The sequence below is a fragment of the Labrus mixtus genome, chromosome 10 (assembly GCF_963584025.1).
Source record: "Labrus mixtus chromosome 10, fLabMix1.1, whole genome shotgun sequence".
Lineage (NCBI taxonomy): Eukaryota > Metazoa > Chordata > Actinopteri > Labriformes > Labridae > Labrus > Labrus mixtus.
Window position 1 is genome coordinate 19,377,469 of NC_083621.1, and position 22,394 is coordinate 19,399,862.

Sequence of the window (22,394 nt, forward strand, 5' to 3'; positions counted from 1 at the left end):
CTGTGATAAACATGTAAAGTCCTGCAGGCTCCAAGAGTGCTAGATCTCTCTTACATGTAACATGTGTGCAGCATAAATCACTTAAATTGACTTGTTGTTCCAGGCAGCCTGCAGAGTCTGGACCGAGCAATGCTAAGGATGAATTCAAACACATTTGGATGTGAGATTTGGACCATATCTAGCCCATATATAAATATTTGATCTGGAGGTTTTGTTTGAGTTCTTCACTTTGTAATCATGTGATGCTTTTACTGATGCTTCAAAAGGAAAATATGTCTTCAAATAAGTGTTTCCACACTGCAAAAACTCAAATCATAACCATGTGTATTTGTCTCATTTCCAGTCAAAAATATGTCTTCAACTTAACACGAGCCACATTCCCCTGCCCTTTGCTTGTTAATATGTTTGTTGAAATAAGACATAACATCTAATTTCAAGAAAATTAACAACATTTTTTGCTGCATTGGTAGATATTTTTTACTCATCACAAACATTCCAGGCCTTATTTTTTGCTTCTAATGTCTTGAAATAAGAAGAATTTATCTGGACTTATCAGGTGATTGTTGCTTTTATAAGTGTAATGAGGTACTTTCACAAGAAATGAGCAGATACACTTGGTGAGATTTGTTGTTGCATGTAAAAATGTTCTGCTAATATGTGCATCATTTTGGCTCAGTAAGATTTGTCTCAAGGTCTAATTCACAAAGCATAAAGTGCTTATGATATTCAGGCACAAACACGCTCAAAAGGTTGTCCCGCTCCATGCAGTTTGCTCTTGAATTTGAAGAGAAGCTATTTGAACCTGTCTGCACAGAGCTTCACGGTCAAACTGAAAGAGTTCAGTTCTGTCCACATAAAGATGATGAGCTCGGAAGGGAGGGGAACATTTTTCAACTTTATTGAGAGGCCAGTCCCTGGAAATGTGATAAGCGTTTCACCGTTTAAAATAAAGCTTCCTCCCTGAATGAATCAAGAAAGGAACACTCGAGAAAAACTCACCAAAGAAACACTCACGTTCTTGTCATGGTAACGGCTCCAGACCGTCTCCACACATGTGGATGAGGTGTGGAGCCGCTGACAGCCCAGGACTGACTAAAAACTGCAATGTCAAAATTCTATTTACAGATTATATTACAGATCATTTATTTTTAAAGTCATACAGAGCTGGAATTGTTATCCTGAGCACTGGAAAGGTTTAGCATGACATCCCTTATAAATACTGCAACTCTCAGCAGACGGTCATTTTTTCACTCTAACTGTACCCGGCTGTTAGCACCGATGTTTGTAAATTCAAAGCTATTTGCACTGAGGCTGATTTGCGTAGAAAAGGGACGATCTTCCCCCAAATTACTACACAATGGTGCATTTAAGTACACACATATAGCACCGGTGCACAGAGACACTGTTTGCTCTGTAAGGGAAGCATGTAACCCTTTGTGTGTTTTGTGAATTAGACAGTATATTTTTGAGTCATTGCTCAGGTTTAGTGGGTGCAAAAGCTGTGCAATCCTTTTGGAAATCAGGCCCTTCCAAACATGAACGATACATTTGTACGATATAGATAACGTCTGAACTGTGGGGCTTTGAGCTTAGAGGTACAGAAAAGTCAGATACTATTTAAATACGCACCCACATGTTGTGGGTTTGAATCATCGCCTTTGATTTAATATGAAAATAAAATGTAGTAAAATTACACAAATAAGATTCAAAATTTGAACAGCAGATTAGACGCTGCAGCACAAACAGCTCAGAGTGCAACTTCATCACTTTGACTACAAACACACTCAAACACACACACTGAAAAGCTGATGTGATGCAAATGGGAGCTTGCACTTCACACTAATGTTACCACACAGATTTTTATGAGCGCACACACACACACACACACACACACACACACACACACACACACGTCATCCTTGCGTCCCTGCAGCAGTCTGAGGTTAGCATTAGCATGGTCGCTAAAGACATTATCACTCAGATTGCCATGGTTCATTAGCTGGACCACTGACCTTTAGAAATCATTTGAGGAGGCACACGCATCAACACACACTCACACTAACGGCCAATCATTCCCACACAAACACATTTAAACACACGCACACACTGACTGACCTCAGCGATGAGGACCACGATGACGCAGTCCTCCTTCTCGGCCGCGCTTAGCTCCGACATCAGAGACGTCAGCGTGTCGGTCAGGTAAGAGTGAACCTCCCTCTTCACACTTGGGACCCCCATCACTATGGACACTGCACACACAAACACACATGCACAAAAAAAAAAAAAGAGGAGAGCTTAACTTTTTAGGTGATTTTAAAAAGCCTGGGCGTTAATGATTTGAAGCAGGAACAGATGGAGTAGAATCTGCAGAGAAAACAACAGAAGAAGACAAACGGTGACAAACGCTTGAATAAGGAAAACAACAGATGTGCTTTTGTTCATTTTGAAATAAAGTCAACAGATGAAAGAGATGAACCAAGACTGTCGACATATCAAAAAACAAACAGGAGGTCAAAGTCTGTCAATAACCTTTTAAAGTAAATTTTGACATAATTTATAGGATCTGAATGACTAACAGGAATGAAATGTTGCAGAGTAGGTTAGTTCCTCCTGCAGCAGTGAAACAGGCTGTAATGTCTGCAACATGACCCTCGATGGATCAAAGTGTGTACACAACAAAAGCTGGTTGTTTATGTCACTGACAGGCTCAGATTGTTATTTGTAGGTTATGTCCCAATACAGGAGCTGCAGCTTTCAGAGTGCACATTTGAAGTCTAATTACATCACAGCGGTGTGTCGAAGGCTGTCCCGTTTCAAAGGCTCCTTCAAATGCAGCAGGCCGATGTGTCCTTCTTCTTGCAAACAAAGGAACCATCCGGTGCATCCTTTGTGGCCACGCGTCTCCATTCATTGATCCTTCACGTGCTCATTTTTGTAAACCTTAATTTAAGAGTCTGACGTTACAATTACAAAATGGAATATAGAACACAATTAGATAGTAAGCATTAGCCACTTACAGAAAAAAAAAAAAAACAGAACAAAATGAAGGTATTAAAATGAAAATGTGTCTAATCAGGAATCAAAATATGTATAGCTTGGTAAACCACAATGACTTGTTTAGTTTGAACACATTTCAGTGTGTCATTCATGATGATTAAGAACAGTGGTCTGCCCTTCATGAGTCAACATTTGTCAATGAAGCGTTGGGAGATGATAATCAGGGTATTGTGGTTGCTAGGTGACAAGGGTGTCCCTCCGAAACGAAAGGGTAAGGGCGGGGACAGCTGATGATGCAAACGGGAAAGTCCTCTGCAGTGATTTGGTTATTTATTGAGCCCTACTTCACATCTCTGCGGGGATCCTTTCTCTAATGTTGTCAGACACTTAGAATAACAATCTGAGCCCGCAGAGACAAAAACAACTTTTAGTGGAAAATAGTAGTTTTTAAAGATCGATCCAATTGTACACAAAAACTTTTAACAGGGAGAACCTCATGAACCTCCCATGTCCACAGAGTGCCCCAATCACATGGTTACTACTGTGCACTATGTAACTTTGGCAGCAGGCTACAGCAGGCCATTGTCCGTCACGAGAAGTGCCTACAGCTTTACAGCACTAATTCACACACAAGCCTTCAGTTATAAAAAGAAACCAGTTAGTCCATCTCTGTACGGTTTGATAAAATGACCACGGTGAAGAGACGGAAGAGGACAGTGATGGATAAAGCCAAGAGAGCGCGACCAAGCATTGGCAGAATTGACACTATACAAATAAAGATTGAATGATGGATTGATATAGGTGAATGACAGAAACATAATCCACATGCAAACAACAGGCTGAAGCTTCCTGCTTTCTTACAGTGCAGACGCTATTCTTCTTGCTCTCTGCTTTGCTTACATTCTCTATATCTTCTTTTTTCTAAACCTAATTTAATCATCAGCCGGTCCTGGACATTTCCAAATCCTCAGGACTGTATTTTTTGATAGATACAGGAGGTCTTTAGCCAGATTTTTAACATTTTTTGACCTCCGCATCGCTACACGACCGTGGCCTGACAAGAGCACAGGCTTGTGCCGCAGTACTTTGAAACGCTGTACACAGCTAAAGCTAATCAGCAACAAGATGCCTTTTTATATTTTTACTTTATTTATTTCAATTAATTTAATTTGAATTATTTTTATTTGAACATATGTTCAGATTTAATAATGTCAGTGATTTTTAAACGTTCTATTTTAATGTTTTTTTTCTTATCTCTGTCATGATGCTTTTGATGTCTTGTGTGAAGCACTTTGAATTGCCTTGTTGTTGAAATGTGATATATAAATGAACTTGCCTTGCCTTGAAGACGCAAGCAGAATCATGTTTTCGCAAAATCTGGTAATTGTACCTTGTCAGTCGACGTGGTTCTTTGGCATCTCACATCTTTGCCAGCTTTGCCACTCTCTACTTGTCAACAAATGCACGTCGTCTAAGAGGGTGAGGCGTTAACAGCACTCTATGTCTGTTTAGCGACAGTGCGGTTGCACTCAGAGACCTTCAGTGGGCGCCAAAGCACACCAAACCAAATTCCTACATACTGTTTGTTGGTTTGAGGATTACATTACAGCCATTACAGGCTGTTTTACTGCTGCTGGCTGGAGAAACCTACTGGGACATTCAGTAACTTTTTAGCACATTATATCCAGTTATTATTTGACAAACTGTCCAAAACCAAACTGCATTTGAGGTCAAACTGTTAAAGTTGGCCCAAAGAAAATCAGAACGAATGCAAACACACACAAATGAGAAAACATCCACACACACCCTGTAGACTTTAATCTGTACATTTACAAGCCTCTCCGTCTCCTTTAACCTGCTTTTCTCTCCTCACTGCTCAGGGGGAAAAAAACACTTTGTGCTGAGCCTGTTTAGTTTCAAAAACTTAACATATAAATCAGATTTGTCACGGACACACACACACACTGACACACACACAATCAGATAAATACATATAAATTTCTTGCTGTGGTTCTTCTCTTTGTTTTTATCTCCCCGTCCTTCACTGCACAATAAAGCACTTTCAGTCTGACTAACCTGTTTTACTCAAAGTGCATCATAAATACATTCGACTGCACACACACACACTTGAACACACACTAATATCTTTGTGATGTGTCTGTTCTCACTGGTTTTTATCTGTTTTTATGCCCTCTGTGCATACAGCAGGCTTGTCAGGAAATGGTTTACTAAGCAGAAAAAATGCTTTATAAATAAATTAGAGCTGACACACACACACACAATCACACACACACACTCAGTGACCTTGCTATAGCCTGCTTGGTGGTAGCTGTTTGTTTTACTCTCCAGGGGATGTGAGTGTATCAGGGGGGGCTCAGTGAGCTCGTTCCCCAGGAGAGATGCACTGTGCCCGGGCTGCAGGACCTGAGAGGCGCCCCGGGCCTGGACCAACGGAGGCGAGTTTGTGTGTGTAATAGTTATGCCTGAATCATGTTATATTTATATAGGATTTTAGTGTGTTTGTTTTTACCTCCAGTGCGCCCCTGTCCCAGGTGCACGGCGGGCAGCAGGCTGTCCTCGCGGTTCAGCAGGTGAGGAAGGTGATGGAAGATGGAGGGAAGCTGCAGCACGTTTTTACTGCTGCTCACATTCCACAACTTGAGCCTTGTCTCCTCTGAAATAAGACATGAGACCAGGTGAGACCTTGTTAGAAGTCATCAGACCAGCTGAAAGGTTTAACAGGATATGTTTAGTACGGACCAGGTGAGACTCAGTTAAATCAGCTCACACAAGACCAAAGGAGACTAAGAGGAATAGAACCGAGAAGGTGAGAGCGGATTAGTCCAGGTGATACATATATGACATGATTAGAACATTTTGACAACATTGGACTAATAAGGAGTGTTATAATACCAGAATTGTAAACTTTGACATGGTTCTACTAAAAAAATCAACTAGATATCTGTTTCGATACCATGGCAACAAAAGTAGAAGACCTAGATACCCAATATTGGGATATTTCTTGTTTTTAATCGCTATAAATTGCAGGCAAACTCCTGCACACTGTATTGTAAAAATATGTTGCCAATATTTTGGTTTTGAATTCTTGTGTTTTTGTGGAATTTAGACTTTGTTATCTCTTTCTTTAAGGCGGCTTTTGTTGAAATATGAATGAAGATCTGAAGATTTTTTTTATTTTAGGGACTTTTGGATACTATAGAGAATGTATAGTTGGTAAGCATGTGGTTTTGAAGAGTATCAAAGTATTAAAGATTTCGACAACCGAATAGGACCAAACCAGGTTAGATCCAGCATTTTCCCTTCAGAAAAGATAAAAAGAGAGCAGGCAAGACCAATTTAGACCAGATAAGACTAGGTGAGACCAGGTAAAACCAAGTTTGAAGAGATTAGAGTAGGATAAACCAGTTCAGGCTGAATTATACGACACCAGCCTTATCTCCTCTAAAAATAAAACTCAAAGCATGATTCAACCAGGAGAAACCAGGTTAGACAAAGTGAGACCAGCTGAGACTGGAATAGATCAATCCAGACCATGTTAAACCAAGTCCTATTAAGTCATATTAGAACAAACCCAAAGTTAGACCAGGCAAGACAAGGTCAGGTTAGAACATATTGGACTAAATCAGACCAGAACAGGTTCGATCTAGACTTGTCTCCTCTGATCAGAGGAAATGTGAGCAGTCCAGTTTTGACCTGGTGTAGACCAATATGAACTGGATTCTAACAGCTGAGACCAAGTCTTTCCATTTTATATCACAGACGACTAGTTTAGACCAGACCAGGTTAAATTAACCCTCCTCTAAAAAAGTTAGAATTACATGAGATCTGCTGTCGGTCCAATCAGCAGTCAACCTCTGATGATGATATTTGCCTCTCAGAGTGGATGCCGACTTCTAAGTAATTTCAGTGCATTCTTTTCTATGCGCTGCATTGTTTAGAGCCCAGTCAGCAACTTAAAAAGTTGTGTGCTCACATCGAAATAAAGTGAAATTCTCCCCTCCAGATACATGTACAAAGCAAACTCTGTCATTTTCATTACATCCCCCAGAGGAGAACATCAACGGCTCTTAGGTCTGCTGATGTAACAACATCATGATGCAGATTTATAAAAAGTGAAAACTCAAGCTTGGTCAGGACTTTCCTCAAGAGGAGAAGTGTTTGTTAAATGAAGGTCAGAACAATAACTTCTGATGCATTCAAGGAAATCGGGAAATCTGAAACGCTGATTGGCTTTAGTGACACAGCGTCAAGCAGATTTGTCAGTATAGTTAAAATGTTTTATGTAGAACATATTGTGAGCAGCTCACACGCAGATATCTGTATAAAGAGATGCATACATCTTGATTACTGCTGATTGGAGTCAGGATATCACTACGAAAGATTGCTTTCTGCCTGTTTTTGCTCTCAATTCAGACTGTTTTTCCTGCATACAACAAAGCCTGCTGATAAGTCATTGGTCAATAAAGCTTGGACTACAAACCTACTACTGCCAAGTCCAGCACTGTGTGTACATCTTCTACATTTTTATGTCAAAATAAAGATTCCCAGGTAGTCCAGATTAGACGAGGCTAAAACAGGAAGGACCACTACATTAGACCGCTTTAGACAATAGAATACAAAACTTGCCCAGAATAAATGAAACCAGGTAAAACCAGGTAAACTATACTAGAGTTTAGACCCGTTTAGATTTCTTCTGGACCCCACTGAGGAGATTAAAGAAAGTCGACAGCTATTTCACGTTGTCAGAATTTGGATACGTTTTAATATCACTTGTTTCAAACCAATGCGACCTCTGTCATATAAATGAAAAGTAAAAGTACTTACAAAAAGTACATGAAAAGTACCGAAACTTCAAAAAACAACAACATCTATTTGATATCTCACCAAAAAATGCAAGAAAAAACGCACTGGTATCATTAAACAAAAGTCACCGGCACCACCCAGATCCAACTGTCAGAACTTTACATGCGAGCAGCACAAAAGGAAAGCAGTCTGCATCACTCAGGACCCTTCACACCCCCCTTCACCACTCGTTTCAGCTGCTCCCCTCAGGCACTCGTTTTAGAGTACCACTGGTGAAAAAGAAAACTTGCAGAAACTCTTTTATTCCCACTGCAATACGCATTTTAAACAACTAGATAAGCATTTTTTAAATGCTGTGCATACGTGTTTTTACCTATTTAGGGTACTTTTAGCTATTTATGACCTAATGTGAGTGTTAGTGTGAATGTTTGTATGTTTTCATGTTAATGAGCCTCAACAAAAAGGTAATTTTCTGCCACAATGTGATAGACAATAAAGTTTTTGGAATCTTGAATCTTGAATCTTGAATAAGACAGGGGCATTGCAGAAGAATGAATACATCAAAAATGGCTCCTGCACACTATTTGTCTAAATTGCGCAAAAACGTTGCCCATTCTGGTATTGTGACAACCCTAACCATGACTTAGACTAGACCAGACTATTCCACTCTACAGCAGGCTAAATTAGATGATTACTGACCTGAGAGGCTGCTCCAGGTGCGGTTGATGTCCCTCAGCGCCTGTTTCTCAGCGATGGCCCTCTTGATCTCCTCCAAGACCAGGTTCAGCTCTTTGGAGCGACGCAGGTTCTCCTGCTCGGCCGAGTGGAGGCGCTCCCTCAACGCCAGGAACTCCCGCTGGTAGATATCCACCACATCTCCTGCAGACAGAGAGAAGAGGAGGAGGTCAGTGAACGCTTTCTCTAATAATTGGACTGTTGATTCACATATCTCTTATTTGACTGCGAGTTATTATCCTCAAGAAGAGCTTTCAGAAATGCAGCCTTTCAAAAAGTTACCATTATCCCTAAAGGACTCCATGAGAGGGCCCTCATGAACTCTACAGTATTTGAAAAGAGATTGAAAACGCCTCCGATAACAGCGACTAACTTTTTGGTTGTTTTGATGTAGCAAGAAGCTCAAAATAAAAGACTTCCTTTTCTGTGCAGTTCCATTGTAAGCAGGGCTGTGCAAAAAAAAAAACTCAATACAGCATAGTATATTCACAAGACCACATTGATTTCTCACTGCTCATTGAAAAGTGAATGAGAACAGCTCAAAGGAACGGTAAATAAGTGAAATGTATGATGTCACAAGGTCAACTCGGAGCCATTCAAAGGCGCCGTGTTGTTTATTTCCATCACTCTGGATTCAAGCCTGCAGCGAGACGCTACGGTGGATTAACTAAGGTGCACTGAAAGGGACAGAATGGCACACTATTAATGAGATTAAAAAGAATTGATGCATTCATTTCAGACCTTAAACACACCTCAATTAACACTCTGATGCTGACAGCCCTGTGGAATAAGATCCCTGACTTTATATCGGTGGTGTTCTGTCTGTTTTTGTCTTTTTACCATGTTTGTTTTTACATTGTGTTTTTTTATCTTGTTTGATTTGATCTTTTTTTTTCCTAATGGACTCCTGAGACCGTCATGATGAGGATTACCTTCCTGACAGACACAGATTGACCTGCTGGTCTTGCCTTATCGAAACAGATTCTCTCTAACAATCCAGCCCAGAACGTCTTCCGGTGGATTTAGGCTCACAGTTTGCTCTGTCTTTGTCAGGCACAATCCTAATCTTCCCTGGAAAACCCCTGCAGAGGTGCTCTGGTGTTTTAGAGATTACCATGAATTCAAAGACTCGACAGTGAATGGGACAACCTTGAGCCTGTGCATACTTGTTGGAACACACCTGAAAGTCGATTGGATAAACGCGTCTGCTAAGTGAATTGTAGAATTATTGCTTTGACTGTTGAATTATTGGAGAAGTCTGACAATAAGATTTGTTTTGTGCATTTTGAAAATTGTCCAAGATTAAAAAAACTACAAACAAATTATACTGTTGTGCTCTTTTTTTGGGGCCTGTTTTTACTTCACTGACAGAACCCTCATCTTGGTTGTTCCTTCCTGAACTTCTTCCAGACTTTGTCCTAATTTGTGTTTTTTTGCATCAAGGAGCTGGTGAAGTAAAAGCTTCAGACCGTCATCATCCATCAGCTATGTCACAATAACTGTTTTTATACTGAAGCATATCTTAAACAAATCTGTAATTGACTGAAGAAATGTTGACATGAAAATAGAAGTCCTAGGCACCAATAATTACCGGTACCAAAAATTGCAGGAAAACTCCAGCAGCTGTGCACAAATACATGGGCAACATTTCAATACTGAAACACTTTATGATGGATGTATTCCTCTCCAGTGCACCTTTCTTATTAAGTATGAATAACATTTTGACAACCTTACACTGAAGCATCATGAATTTCTTTTGATTTACCTAAACTGAAAACAGCATGAATCTGATCACAGACACCGCACAAAGAAAATACTTAATACAGTCTGAAATCTGATTGATTTGATTTCTGACTTCATGTTCTAAACTCCCTATCAGTAAGTGACCGAGAGAGAAAAAGGGGGACAGACTCGGGCTTCACAGGATTACAGCACAGAGATATTTGATGGGACTGACTGCACAGTACCAGCTTGTCCTGATCAACAGGTGCAGAAAAAAAAGACGACATAATCTGAGTAAAAACATGAAAATCCTTCATCTTCTGCAGCAAACATCATCCATCATCCCTCCATCATCCCGCTGAGTTAATTCTGTGTGAAGGTAAATCTGCTGTAATCCCTGTAAGGCCCACATGCAGACATCTCCATTCACTTTATTCAGCGCTCTGACTTTAATGTCACCGCCGTCTGAGGGTGCTTCATCAAATAAATGACAACATGGACGCATCAGATAAAGACCTTTACAGGATTAATCAGAGAAATACCTGACTTACTTTATATTTTATAGCTCAAGCGTATGACTTCACTTGGTCATTTTTTTTGACAAAGTTTGTAAAGCGATGGTTAAAGCCACCCTGATGTGTAATATAGCTGATTAATTCAAACAGCACAATATAGTGCAAAAGTTCCAGGAAGAAGAGGCAGATTGATTTATTTACCCAGTTAAAAACATGCTGCAGCTGCCTCATATCCAGTGCTGTGAGGTAAAGTAAAATGTGTGGGAGAATAAGTCCTGATATTTCATGATGTTCTGTTTTATTCATACAACTCAGACAGCAGCTCAGACAAGCTGTGTGTGAGTCGACCATCACGGATTTCTCTGTAACACATTTTAACAGCACGAGACTGCACATGTTTTTTTACTTCCTAAACACCAGTAAAAGGGGGAGTTCTGGGACATTCGATTTTCCACAACTAGACCTGAACCGATCAGGTTTTAAATAAAGCTGTTGGAATTTGTGAGGATTTTGAAAGTGGAGTGCCTGGAGAAGGTTGAAACAAATCTTTTGCTATACAAAATGTCAAGTATTCCTCGTTTCTTTCAATGCCTTTAATGGTTTTCAAGGAGAGCTGAACTATGTGAATGTAGCAGTAGTCCCGGGAAGAATATCAAAGTACTTTCACTGCTGGATGTAGGGAAATGTAAGCAGTGGTTGTTGATATATTTTGTGTTTTTGCTTTTATGTAAAATCAGAGTTGTGTTGTGTGTGTGTGTGTGTGTGTCTCTCAGCTGAACTTTAATTGATGGAAAAGTGAAAACAGACAGAAACGATCTCATTTTACTGTAATTATTCCCCGAAACCCTCATTAATGGAGCGCAATAGTCACATTTGTTTGGCTGATAACTGAAGGCACACACACACACACACACACACACACACATAAACATGCACATACATGCACACACACACACACACACATAAACATGCACATACATGCACACACACACACACACACACACACACACAAACACACAAACACACACACACACACACACTGATGGGTTTTTAATGATGCTCCTACCCAGTTATTTATCTGCTCTGATGAAATAATCTCCTCTCTGCAGCACTCAGTCTGTTAAACAGTGAACTCAGAGTTTCTGCACGCTGAAGACAGACTCCATGACAGACTGTCACTCTTAAACGAGCACTGTATAAAAGAACTGTACAACAGCTATGGGTATTTCACTTCCTGTTCTGGAGTAAATAAAAACCTGCTTGTATTGGTTTTTTTTTTAAGTTACTTCCGGTAGATCTAAGGTCAAATTATTAACTTAAGGACCAAAAAACATACTTGTTACCGATCAAAAAGTAAGTGAAAATAGCTGAAGGGAACCGTAAAAACGGTGTAATGGGTGATGTGGCAAGGTGGATATTACTTTCAGTGAAATGAGCCATTCAAAGGTGCAGCAGGGTTGTTTCTTTTCATACCAACAGTGTGCCAAAAGAGACAAAATAGCACGCTATCAATGTGATAAAGAAATGAATGCATTCATTTCTTTATCACATTACTGTAACACGTTGATGCTGAAGGCCTAATAAAAATGTAAGTGATCTGTAAAATCCACAACGATTAAGACACCTGAAAACTCCAGCTTAGACGTCAGTTCAGTGAGAATTCATTTGGCTTAGTGATCGTTTTTAATAGGTCTTCCTCTGTCTAAAAATACTACGAGCAAACTCTGACAGAATGGCTGCAGAGATTCATGTTAGATTCACCAGGACTAACACTGTGTCAGCCAGTGTAAGCTAACAGGCTAACATAGCAGACAACAGTAGAGTTTGATGTAAAATTCAGCATCAGGGCGTGGTGCTTCTCTCCTGCAGGCACAGATGTTCCCTGTATGGTGGCTCGTAAAAAAAAATAAAAAAGAAGCTCTCACTGTTTTACATCAATATTTAGATCAATGACACTGAGCAGAGCGACGGGAAACATCTGGGCAACACGTCAAAAGAAGCTGCACTGAAAGTGACCAGATGTCCTCGAGAAGAAGAAGAAGACACAAACATGGAGCTACTGAATGAAGACTGTCATGTGCAGACGATCAGCAGCAGCTGCTTCTGTCCCCCCTGAAGGTAGAGTGACTTCAGATTATTGTAAAGATCTGATCTGAGTGCATGCAGACAGAAGACAGATACTTTTATGTAAGGGTGGAAGTCTTCTGCATATTAATAACTCTGTGGAGTGAGGAGGAATATTTTAAGTCCTTTAATTTTGAAGGAAGTTTGTGTTTCTAAAGTTCTGACACTGCCTGTTTGAGTAACATTATAAACAGTCTAGCAGTCAGATTTGTTTGATTTATGGGATAAGAGAACTGGATATTTGTGACTGTCTATCCGGCAATTGTACCACACTTAAAGATGGAGTTTAGTTTAGTCCTAATGTCATTTTGTTGATTAATCTATAAACTATAGATACAGCTGTAAGGACATAAAGAAACAAATGGAAAACTGTGAATATGAGTGCACGAGCTGCTGAAACTGAAATAATAACTAAGTTTAAAAATGAACACCTGCATGCAGCTGTTCCTGATGTGTTTTTTTTTCTCTCACCTCTCTCCCTCCATTCACTCTCACTTTGATAACTATGATTCACCGTGAATCTCTCCTCATACATTTACATCTTTATCTCCTGGGCCCCGGTTGTTCAGAAGTAATCCAACAAGATTAAAGCTATCAGATAGGATCACATCTTGAAATCGGGTTTGTTCAAAAGACAAAAAGGGTTATGAAATCAGATGATCTGATCCTGATCAATCCTCCAGTTTGTGTTGATCAAAGCTTTTGAGTAGGATTGTGATAACTTTGATCCAAAACAATCAGCATCATCCTGATCACAGCAGAGGCCTGGATTCAGTTACTCTTTGAACAACCCTCAACAAATAGTGGATTACCAAATCTGGATCGTTTAAATCCAGATAAAACCTTCTGACCTGGCTGCTAGTGGCTGTAATACACTCTCCAGCCTGTAGGGGGCGCCTGCATGGCACTTAACTGTGTCCATCAGTCTTGCAGGGGTTTAAGTGGTTTCTCTTCCAGGTATAAGATAAGACATTTGTTTTAAAAAGCAACACGCTGTAAACAAAGAGCGTGTGTTTGTGACAGATAAAAACACACAAAGAGCAAGGATTGTGTTTTAAAGGTTCTCTACACGCCTTTTTCATTCATGTGTTAACCTTTGACCCCAAGGTAACTGAGGTCATTTGTGTGTTTGTGTTCACACAATCAAAGACAATAAGATCAGCGGCAGGAAAGTAGGGAAGAGATGACACACACTTTCATGTAAACACAACAAAGAGTGGACCACAACTCCATGACGACTAAGTGAGGACTTCTGTTTCTCACGGTTAAAACAAGAACATCCTTTTATTTCCCATGATTGTGTTGGAAAAAATGTTTTAAATGTATATTGCCAAAGCGTCAACCTACCACTTTGTATCAGGGCTGAACAATTATGAAAAACATCTTCGCATTTGCACGAAGGGCTCAAGCGCCAGTGGCGGACAAAAATTGTCCTTTTGCTTGAGCAGCAATTTCCAGTGGCCTCTGCATTGTTGTGTTAGCAGACTAATGTATTATTCAGACAATTTTAAATATTTGTTTAAAATATCATTTTACGCTGCTGTTGGCTGGGAGAGCAGAATTTTTCTTATTTGTTAATTTGTGCAGATACGTAAAAAAAAAAAGAAAAATGAAATAAATCTTGAATTTAAACATTTGGGGAATACGATTTTTTTCTCTGTTTTTTTTCCGGTTATTTTCAATGCACACAAATGAAACCAAACGTACTGACAAAAACACTGAGATCAATAGCTCAATGTAGACGGATAAACAGCACTAATACACTGTAATCCTGCACTGTAATACCACAACACACACACACACATGCAGTACATCACACATACTAAGCAGGGTTCAGAGGGCGGTCAGGTTGAATCATCCTCTGCTGTATAAGTGCATTTTGTGTGCGTGTGTGTGTGTATGTTATAATATAATATCCACCCGTCACAGAGTGGAGACCACCCAGTTAATGAGATTACCCAGCATCCTCTCTCTCTCTCTCTCTCTCTCTCTCACACACACACACACACACACACACACACACACACATATGGATGAGTCACAGTTAATGGTCTTCTGGTTTTGCAGTTGACAGGAAGGAGGTGGTGTTTGTGGTCGGGGTGAAAATGAGTCCTGACCCTCTTTGCCGATCAATAAATGCCTCAGTTTCTGATAATTAGTCTGATACTGACTGATTAATTGACTGATTCTGAGTCAAGGAGAGACTCAGTTATCTGATGCTTCCTCTCCACTGCAGACAGATCAGTCAGTAATTACCTGTTTGCACACTGTTAGTGCACTACTATTTTAAATATAATAATATATGATTTAAATATATTAATTTTTTAATGGTTTGCCAGAGCATCAGCAGTAGATATTTCAAAAAGTTTGAGCAGCTCCTTATCTGCCAAAACTATTTCTCAAGTACTGCTCACCACATGAAACTGATACCCAACTAAAAGTGGAGCAAACAAGCATATAGTCATATCATTTCAGTTTATCCAACAAAAATATCCTTACCGTCACTGTGTTTTGGAAAAAAAAAAAACAAACATGTTGAAGGCATGTGTTGCATATTTAAACAGATGCTCACTCTGGCTCTATATTTGCAAAGTGTTGTGCATGACATTTTCTTTTGCAGAGAAACCACAACATATGCGAGAAGAAAACAATCTCGTTCCTGTTTCAGTGCTGATGTGTCACATAAAGAAAATCTGGACTTGTTGAGAATATCCGCTCGCTTGTCGACGGCTCTCTAGCCAGATGTGAGTAAGGACGAGGACACAGATTGAAAGTTAAGTCTTCCAGGGTTTGTGCTAACAATAACAGATACCACTTGTATTTCCTTTTTGGTGTTAGCTGTGAGTTATATGAGTGGGAACAAACAGCCTAAGTGGGGAATGGAAATTCTCACTGCTTAGTTCTGCTTACTGTCTGAGAGATGCAAATGCTATTCTTGTTTAAGGTGCATTAGATATGGTGCATTAAGAACAAGCTTTTGTTTTTGCTACTTTGCAGTTTTTGGACTATCGGTTTCACGTTTGTTTTTGGCCGGCCCTGCACCAGGAGCAGCTGGTACATTGTCATCCAGGGTGCTTTTAACTTAGGAAACAATCTTTTTTAACTTTAACAAAAAAACACCATGTGCACTCGTACTTACAGCCATATGTGTCCTAAACTCTGTGGATACAAACTGATGACTCATGCTAGTCTGGTCTGCTGCTCTGATCCATCGTAACAAACAGTCATTACATGCTCTTCATGTTTCAGTTGTTGGGATGTATCGCTCTGCTGCCTCATTTTGGGTGATGGTGTGTAATGAGCTTATGAGTGCATCCACCGACACTCCTTTTGAAGAGGAGCAAAATGAGTATGTGCAACTTCTAAGGAGAGTCGACGGAGGCCCGGAGCGCTGGATTCTAGTGGCAAAGACCAGAATCACCAATCAGTAAGTTTAGATACTTTATTTTAAAAGAAAACTTTGCAATGAAGGTCTGTCATTCTCCTTGGGGTGAGAGGTTGGGCATGCACCCTAGCGCCCTCTATTGACCTGCCGCCACTGCCCTGCACATTGCAAAACAAGGCAGGAACTGAGATTCATGCAAAAAAAACAGAAGTTGATAACTATGGTCAGATAGAGCAACATAGGTACTTTTAAACATTTCTTAGAATTTGGACAACTTTCCAGATGTGTCATTGTTCAATACTTTGATTCCTTTAAATTGCTTTTATTCTTTTTGACCGTTTGTGTTTGCACTTTGTTCTTTTCTTTTGTAGAATTTTCTGGACTTCTCTGGTTGGCCTGACTGTTTTATTGATTGATTATTTTTCTCTGTCTCTGCCTTTCATTCGTCTACCAAAGCATATTGTAAACATCTGTTTTTTAAAGATGGTCATTGTGTCAAGTATGCAAAGCAGCATGTTCACAATCAAGTCATATAAACAGCCCAGTTGGAATTTTTACTTTACTTTTAAGGGCAAAAACTGAAATATTGTGTCTATCGTGTGAATGCATGAAAGTTTTGAAATAACTGTGAGAAAAATATGCAGATCACATTATCAAAGTGTAACTTTAACAGTCTCATTTGAACCACAGTTTGTGCAGATTAATCACATGCATTGATTTGTTATGATCTACCACAGAATTATAATCAGATGTAAGGCACAGAAGGAGATTAATGAATCCATGTTCTGTTGAATTCAACTTTTCATAATCACTTTGAAAATGGTTTTTAAAATGCATACATTCATATCTTTAAGTAATTGCATGTATTTCCCAGTTGCCTGAGATGGAAATGCAGTCTGCTGCCTCTACAGGAAGTGGGTACTTATAAATATTTTGAACACTCTCCTGGAGAAAATTTATTCTGAATGTGATTTTTTTGTGTCTCCATGTTTTTGGCCTCAATGCTAAACAGACAGCAACTGGAAGATCCTGTTCACATGGCTGAGCTGCAGGGACAGATTGCTTTGGCACTCTCTAACGAAGTCACTAACGAGGTCTGTAACGAGGGGTCTCACAACTCTCTGCACCCCCTTCAACTACCCTCCAACCCCCTTTTTTTCGCCAGCACCATCTCTCCCCTGACAGATGGTGTGTAATCAGAGAGAGAAACACACTCACACACACGTATAGAGAGGGGAAAATAAATGAATGAACAAGCGATTTTTGTCACTTTCTCTGCAAATGAGCACATTAGCAGCTATTAGGGTTGATGAGATGCCAGAATTTTAAACTTCAATATGATACGTTTTCTGTTCGTCAGTATGTTGTTCTCAGTTCTTTTGTTGATAGTGTAATTCTGCTAGTGTAAACTAGTCGTAACATTGATATAAAGGAAAATATTGTCATTATAGCATCGTTACCGCTACTCCTGCATCTTTTTTTACATCACCTCTGACCTCAGTAGACCCCCGCACCCCCTCCTGTCTGACAAGGATAGTATAACACTGTGAGGTTCATATGTGAACAGCCAGGTCAGGGGGTTTTATCTGGAGCAATCCTCCTGAAATGATCCAGCTATTTTAAGGTGTGTATATGTGATAACGGTTAATGTGACATTTATTAACATTCCCAGTAATAACAAGTCTTGGGTATCTGACTGACATTTTGTCTAGAAAGGTAACAAACTAAACTGAAGAAAAACAATCAGGTTCCCAGAAGGAAGTGTTCAAAACTCAAAATAACACTGTGACGAACAGAATAAAAACCAGAGGGAGTTAAAAAATAATGTCATAACAGGATGTCAGAGCAGAAACGGGACCACTGACAGGAAAGTGGAGCTCTGTGTTTTACCTGCTGAGTCAGGGTAAAGTTTCAGGACTAGGAGGAAGGGAGGAAATGAAGCTGCTGAAAGTACTTACAGTGACGGCATGGTCACTGTCCCAGAGTGGTGTTTAACAGTTCTTTTTTAACAACACAAATTCAACAAGTAAGAGCGAGGGAAAGGTGCTTAAAGACGTGCTGCTGAGTGGTTTCCATGGTTTAGTTGTTTAGTCCAGTTGTTGTGTAAACGGACGACCGCAAACGCAACAAAGGTTAATCATTGTTGGCTGAAATCATTGTTGTGTAAACGAGGCCTTAGAAAGTAAAAAACTGTCGCAGGTTTTGTTTTTAAGTCTTGTTCCAACATTGCCACTTGCTATTTAAAGTGGACTTCGCTGTAGAGGAGTGTCCAACACAAATTTCCTGAAGGGGACAATAAAATGTTTCTTATCGTATCTTATCATCAAGAATGATGTACACCAGGCCAGGATGTTGAAATTCAAGAACGAGCAAACAGCATCATGAACAGCTCTCTGGGATTAAGAGCTCAGCAGGAGTATGTTGATGTAAGTCTGACTGAAGCACTGACCCGCAGAGTGATTCTAATTTCACCTTTATGGAGCCAAAACGATCACCTCTTTAAATCGGCAAACGCACAAACAACTTCTGACAGCCGGAAAAATGGAAAGAAATACGAGCTCAACAGATGTTTGGAGTTCTGTCTGCAGACGTTAAAACTGTTAAATCCTTCCACTCAAAACTCAAAGAAAAGTTTCGTTGTCATTCTGTTGGACCTTTTCGTTCTTTTTGCACCAGATTACTTTACTGGCGGCCAAAATGAGGCCTTCACATTCTTGCTATAACCTCTTTCTCTACAAAGAATTTCTGTTTCGGTGATATTAAGGGTTTGTAAAAGTCATCATAACACTTTCTCACATTTAGTCAAAATTAAGATGAAACAGCTAAATCTCCACAGTAAGGGTCTGATGACATCAAACTGGCCTTTTCGAACCTGAGCGTTGTGTTCTGTCGTCAGGTCGCAAACCACCATCATTTTCTTTATTTTTTTTTTGGTGCAGAGAAATGTTTTTCTACTGAAACGTCTCGTGAGCAGCGAGTCAAACAGCTGCAGGGGGAGAGAGAGAATAAACAGGTGATGAATTCAATCCGGCAGTGTCAAAGGAAGTCAATTGCATCCCTGTCTGCACACACGCACACGCACACACACACACACACACACACACACACACACACACACACACACACACACACACACACACACACACACACACACACACACACACACACACACACACACACACACACACACACACAGGCAGGTATGTGAGGAGTATGAACACAGTCAAAGCTGGGGCTTTAAATAATGACATCACCTCACTTACAGTGTGTGTGTCCAAGGTACAGATAGAATGACTGCACTAACTGCTGCCCAAGAAAGAGTTATTCAACTTCCAGATGCCACTGACATCCTCAACTTTCTGAACATGGACACAGATCCCCCATCATATTTTAGTGATGAGGGATGCTAAATATAGATTTTTAAATGCAAACAAAACTGGGAAGATGGTGTTGGACCCTAGGTTTGTTGTTCAGCACAATCATCAGGTGAGTTCCTACAGGCAATGTTAGTGTGCAACATTAACATTGCAACATGTGCAGCATTTTCCACATTCTGGTTTGATTTGACCGGGTAAACACATTCGGGTTGCTTATATCTTCGCTGTCAATTCTTTGTTCGCTATGCAGAGCTCACGAAAACAACAAGGGGACAAGTACTGTGCCTAATTTTGAAGTCAGAATTGTCATTTCTTACTAGAACATCTCATGAGGTTTTAGATTTTAACTCAAGAGGTCATAAAAAACTTCCCTAAACTACCCTCAGAATCCAAAAGGTCTTCGCATTGAAGCTGTTTTATGGACAGTACTGTTTGATGTGTGTCACATTAAAGCAGTCGCTCGTGCTGTCCTGTCCATGATTACCTGTGGACATCTTTGTTTTCAAAAGAACAAACTAAACTCAGGTGTGACAACTTCTTCCAGCTCCAACTTCTGACTTCCAGATAAAAAAGAACACCAGAGTAGATCGATCGTTAATCCTTTATGTTCGGTGTCTGTGGTACAGAAGCGATGAGAAACTTTGAGGAAAGTTACTCAAACCTCACTTCAAATGCTCACACCTCGCCTCAAGACTCCCACAATCCACCTCTGCTGTTCACACTGATTTATAAAGTGAGAAGTCTCTCGCTCTCTCTCTCTCTCTCTCGCTCCTGGGTTAACCTTCTCTGAAAAACACCTCAATGTCGACATCCTGAGTCTCATCTCCTGCTCTGAAAAGTATCTGCAGGTGTGATGAAACTAAAACAAAAAAAAAAAACTCTGACATGATGGAAACAGAAACTCAGAACAGGAACTAGAGTTTAAGAAGCAGCTAGACAAAGCACTATTCTTCTTGTCTTCCTTTAATTCACACAGATCAAAGCCGAGGACTGGAAGGAGCATTAGCATCGGGACCAGACGGTCTGAAACAAGGAGAGAGAGAGAGAGAGCGCGCGGGACAAAGCTTCACGACGGCCAAGAAACCCGACAACAGAAAGAAAGATCAGAAACTAAAGAGCAAAGCAGACACAAAGGAGAGAGAAGCTGTTAGGAGCATTTGCATGTTAGCCAAAAAGGATGAAATAAACAAAGGCAGGTTCTGTTTCTCCTCTCAAGACGGACAGATGGAGAAAAAAACGAGCATTGATCCGCTCTCAGTCAGGTGTGTTGGAAGAAAAACTGCAGATATTCTTGAAGTCTTTCAACTACATCGATGGAAAACGAGGGTTTCCAATCACCTGTCAGATCAAGTCTTTGTTGAACAGATGTTGCTTTATATGGAAACTGTGATTTCAGTTTAGAATGACGTGCGCAGCATATGGTTTGATTTGATGTTGTGAAACAGGTGCCAGGAAAATGACAACACAGAAGGACACAGTCTTTGTCTAAAAATCGATTTGAATCATCACGACTTCTGTCTTTTAACCCACTTTTAAAATTACCATTCCAACAGAACCAAAGGTCATCCCAGGTTGATTTAAAGTTTTAAGTATACGTTGCAATTCTCCACCAAAGACAGCAAATGTCTCCCAGTTCCCCCAATCCCAAAATGAATCCAAGGAAAACCTGAATTTGATACGCTGCATTACTGCAGTGGCATCTTAAGCATCGACGTGTTTGGTCTGATTTACGCCGGGATACGGGATGAATCCGAAAGAGCCGCATCCCTGATCCGTGTTCAGCAAACAGGACCTTTGTTTTTTTTTTCATTACACATACATTTTACTGCAGTACCCTATTGAGGTTGTTTTATCCACAAGTCCTATTTATCGGATATACAAGCGGGAATTCTATTCACTATTTTGTATCATAAAAAATCGAACACACAATGTCTCCTCAGTTGAAACCCAAACAGTCTCATGTAACACCATGACTTCATCGTTAGAAGTGGTGTGTGTGTGTGTGTGTGTGTGTGTGTGTGTGTGCGCAGACCGTCTGAGCTCTGGTTTCAGTCAATTTGTGGAGTGGATTTGTGTTTATTTGAGCCTTTAGTCAATACTGTTGTCTGAGTGTGAGCATCTGTGTGTGTGTGTGTGTGTGTGTGTGTGCTTGTGTGTGTGTGTGTGCGCGTGTGTGCGTGCATGTGGCTGGCTGACCATGATTATGACTCTCACTCACACACACACACATCGGTTGGTTTGGCAGCGCGGAGATATTTTCACGTGCCGCTTCCTTTCAATACGAGCTGTCACATCCAATAGGAGCGGAGACAAAGAGATGGTAGGAACCAAAATCTGGCAGCGTGTTGGTTCCTACCCTCCTGTCACACCAGATGAACTCACTTGTTTCACTAAGAATCAGCGACTGAAGGGAAGTGGTCCAGTTTGTGATGCTTATTTTCTCTGACTAATGAATATAATTGATTGTATTTTTTGATTAAATGACTGTTTACATAGATTTTTATTTTCAGGGCCAGGATAGGGTCACCTATGTGCTCTTATATTTCCTAACATAGAAAGAGACTAGCAATAGTTATCTTTGCAGTTTAAACTGCAGAATGAATAATAATATAATCATTTAAGTAAGTCAAGAATATGTGCCAACAAACTTTATTTAAAATAAACAAAGTGTGGGCTTTAAGTTCATTATGTAAATAATTCAATAACACATGGTTT

General features: G+C 40.1%; 1 protein-coding gene and 1 long non-coding RNA gene across 2 annotated transcripts in view; one reads left to right on the top strand and one right to left on the bottom strand.

Annotated features, from left to right (window-relative positions):
* The window catches only part of mgat4b (alpha-1,3-mannosyl-glycoprotein 4-beta-N-acetylglucosaminyltransferase B), a 98,291-nt gene that overhangs the window by 45,687 nt on the left and 30,210 nt on the right, over positions 1-22,394 (bottom strand). Inside the window, exons 2-4 of the mRNA XM_061048601.1 lie at positions 8,521-8,700; positions 5,528-5,671; positions 2,116-2,249 (exon numbers count right to left, since the gene is read on the bottom strand). Coding sequence (XP_060904584.1) covers positions 2,116-2,249; positions 5,528-5,671; positions 8,521-8,700 — 458 coding nt within the window. The remainder of the gene's footprint in view (positions 1-2,115; positions 2,250-5,527; positions 5,672-8,520; positions 8,701-22,394) is intronic.
* Positions 15,369-17,562, top strand: LOC132982240 (uncharacterized). The gene is made up of 2 exons (XR_009674694.1): positions 15,369-16,344; positions 17,315-17,562. It is a non-coding gene; the product is annotated as an uncharacterized LOC132982240 (long non-coding RNA).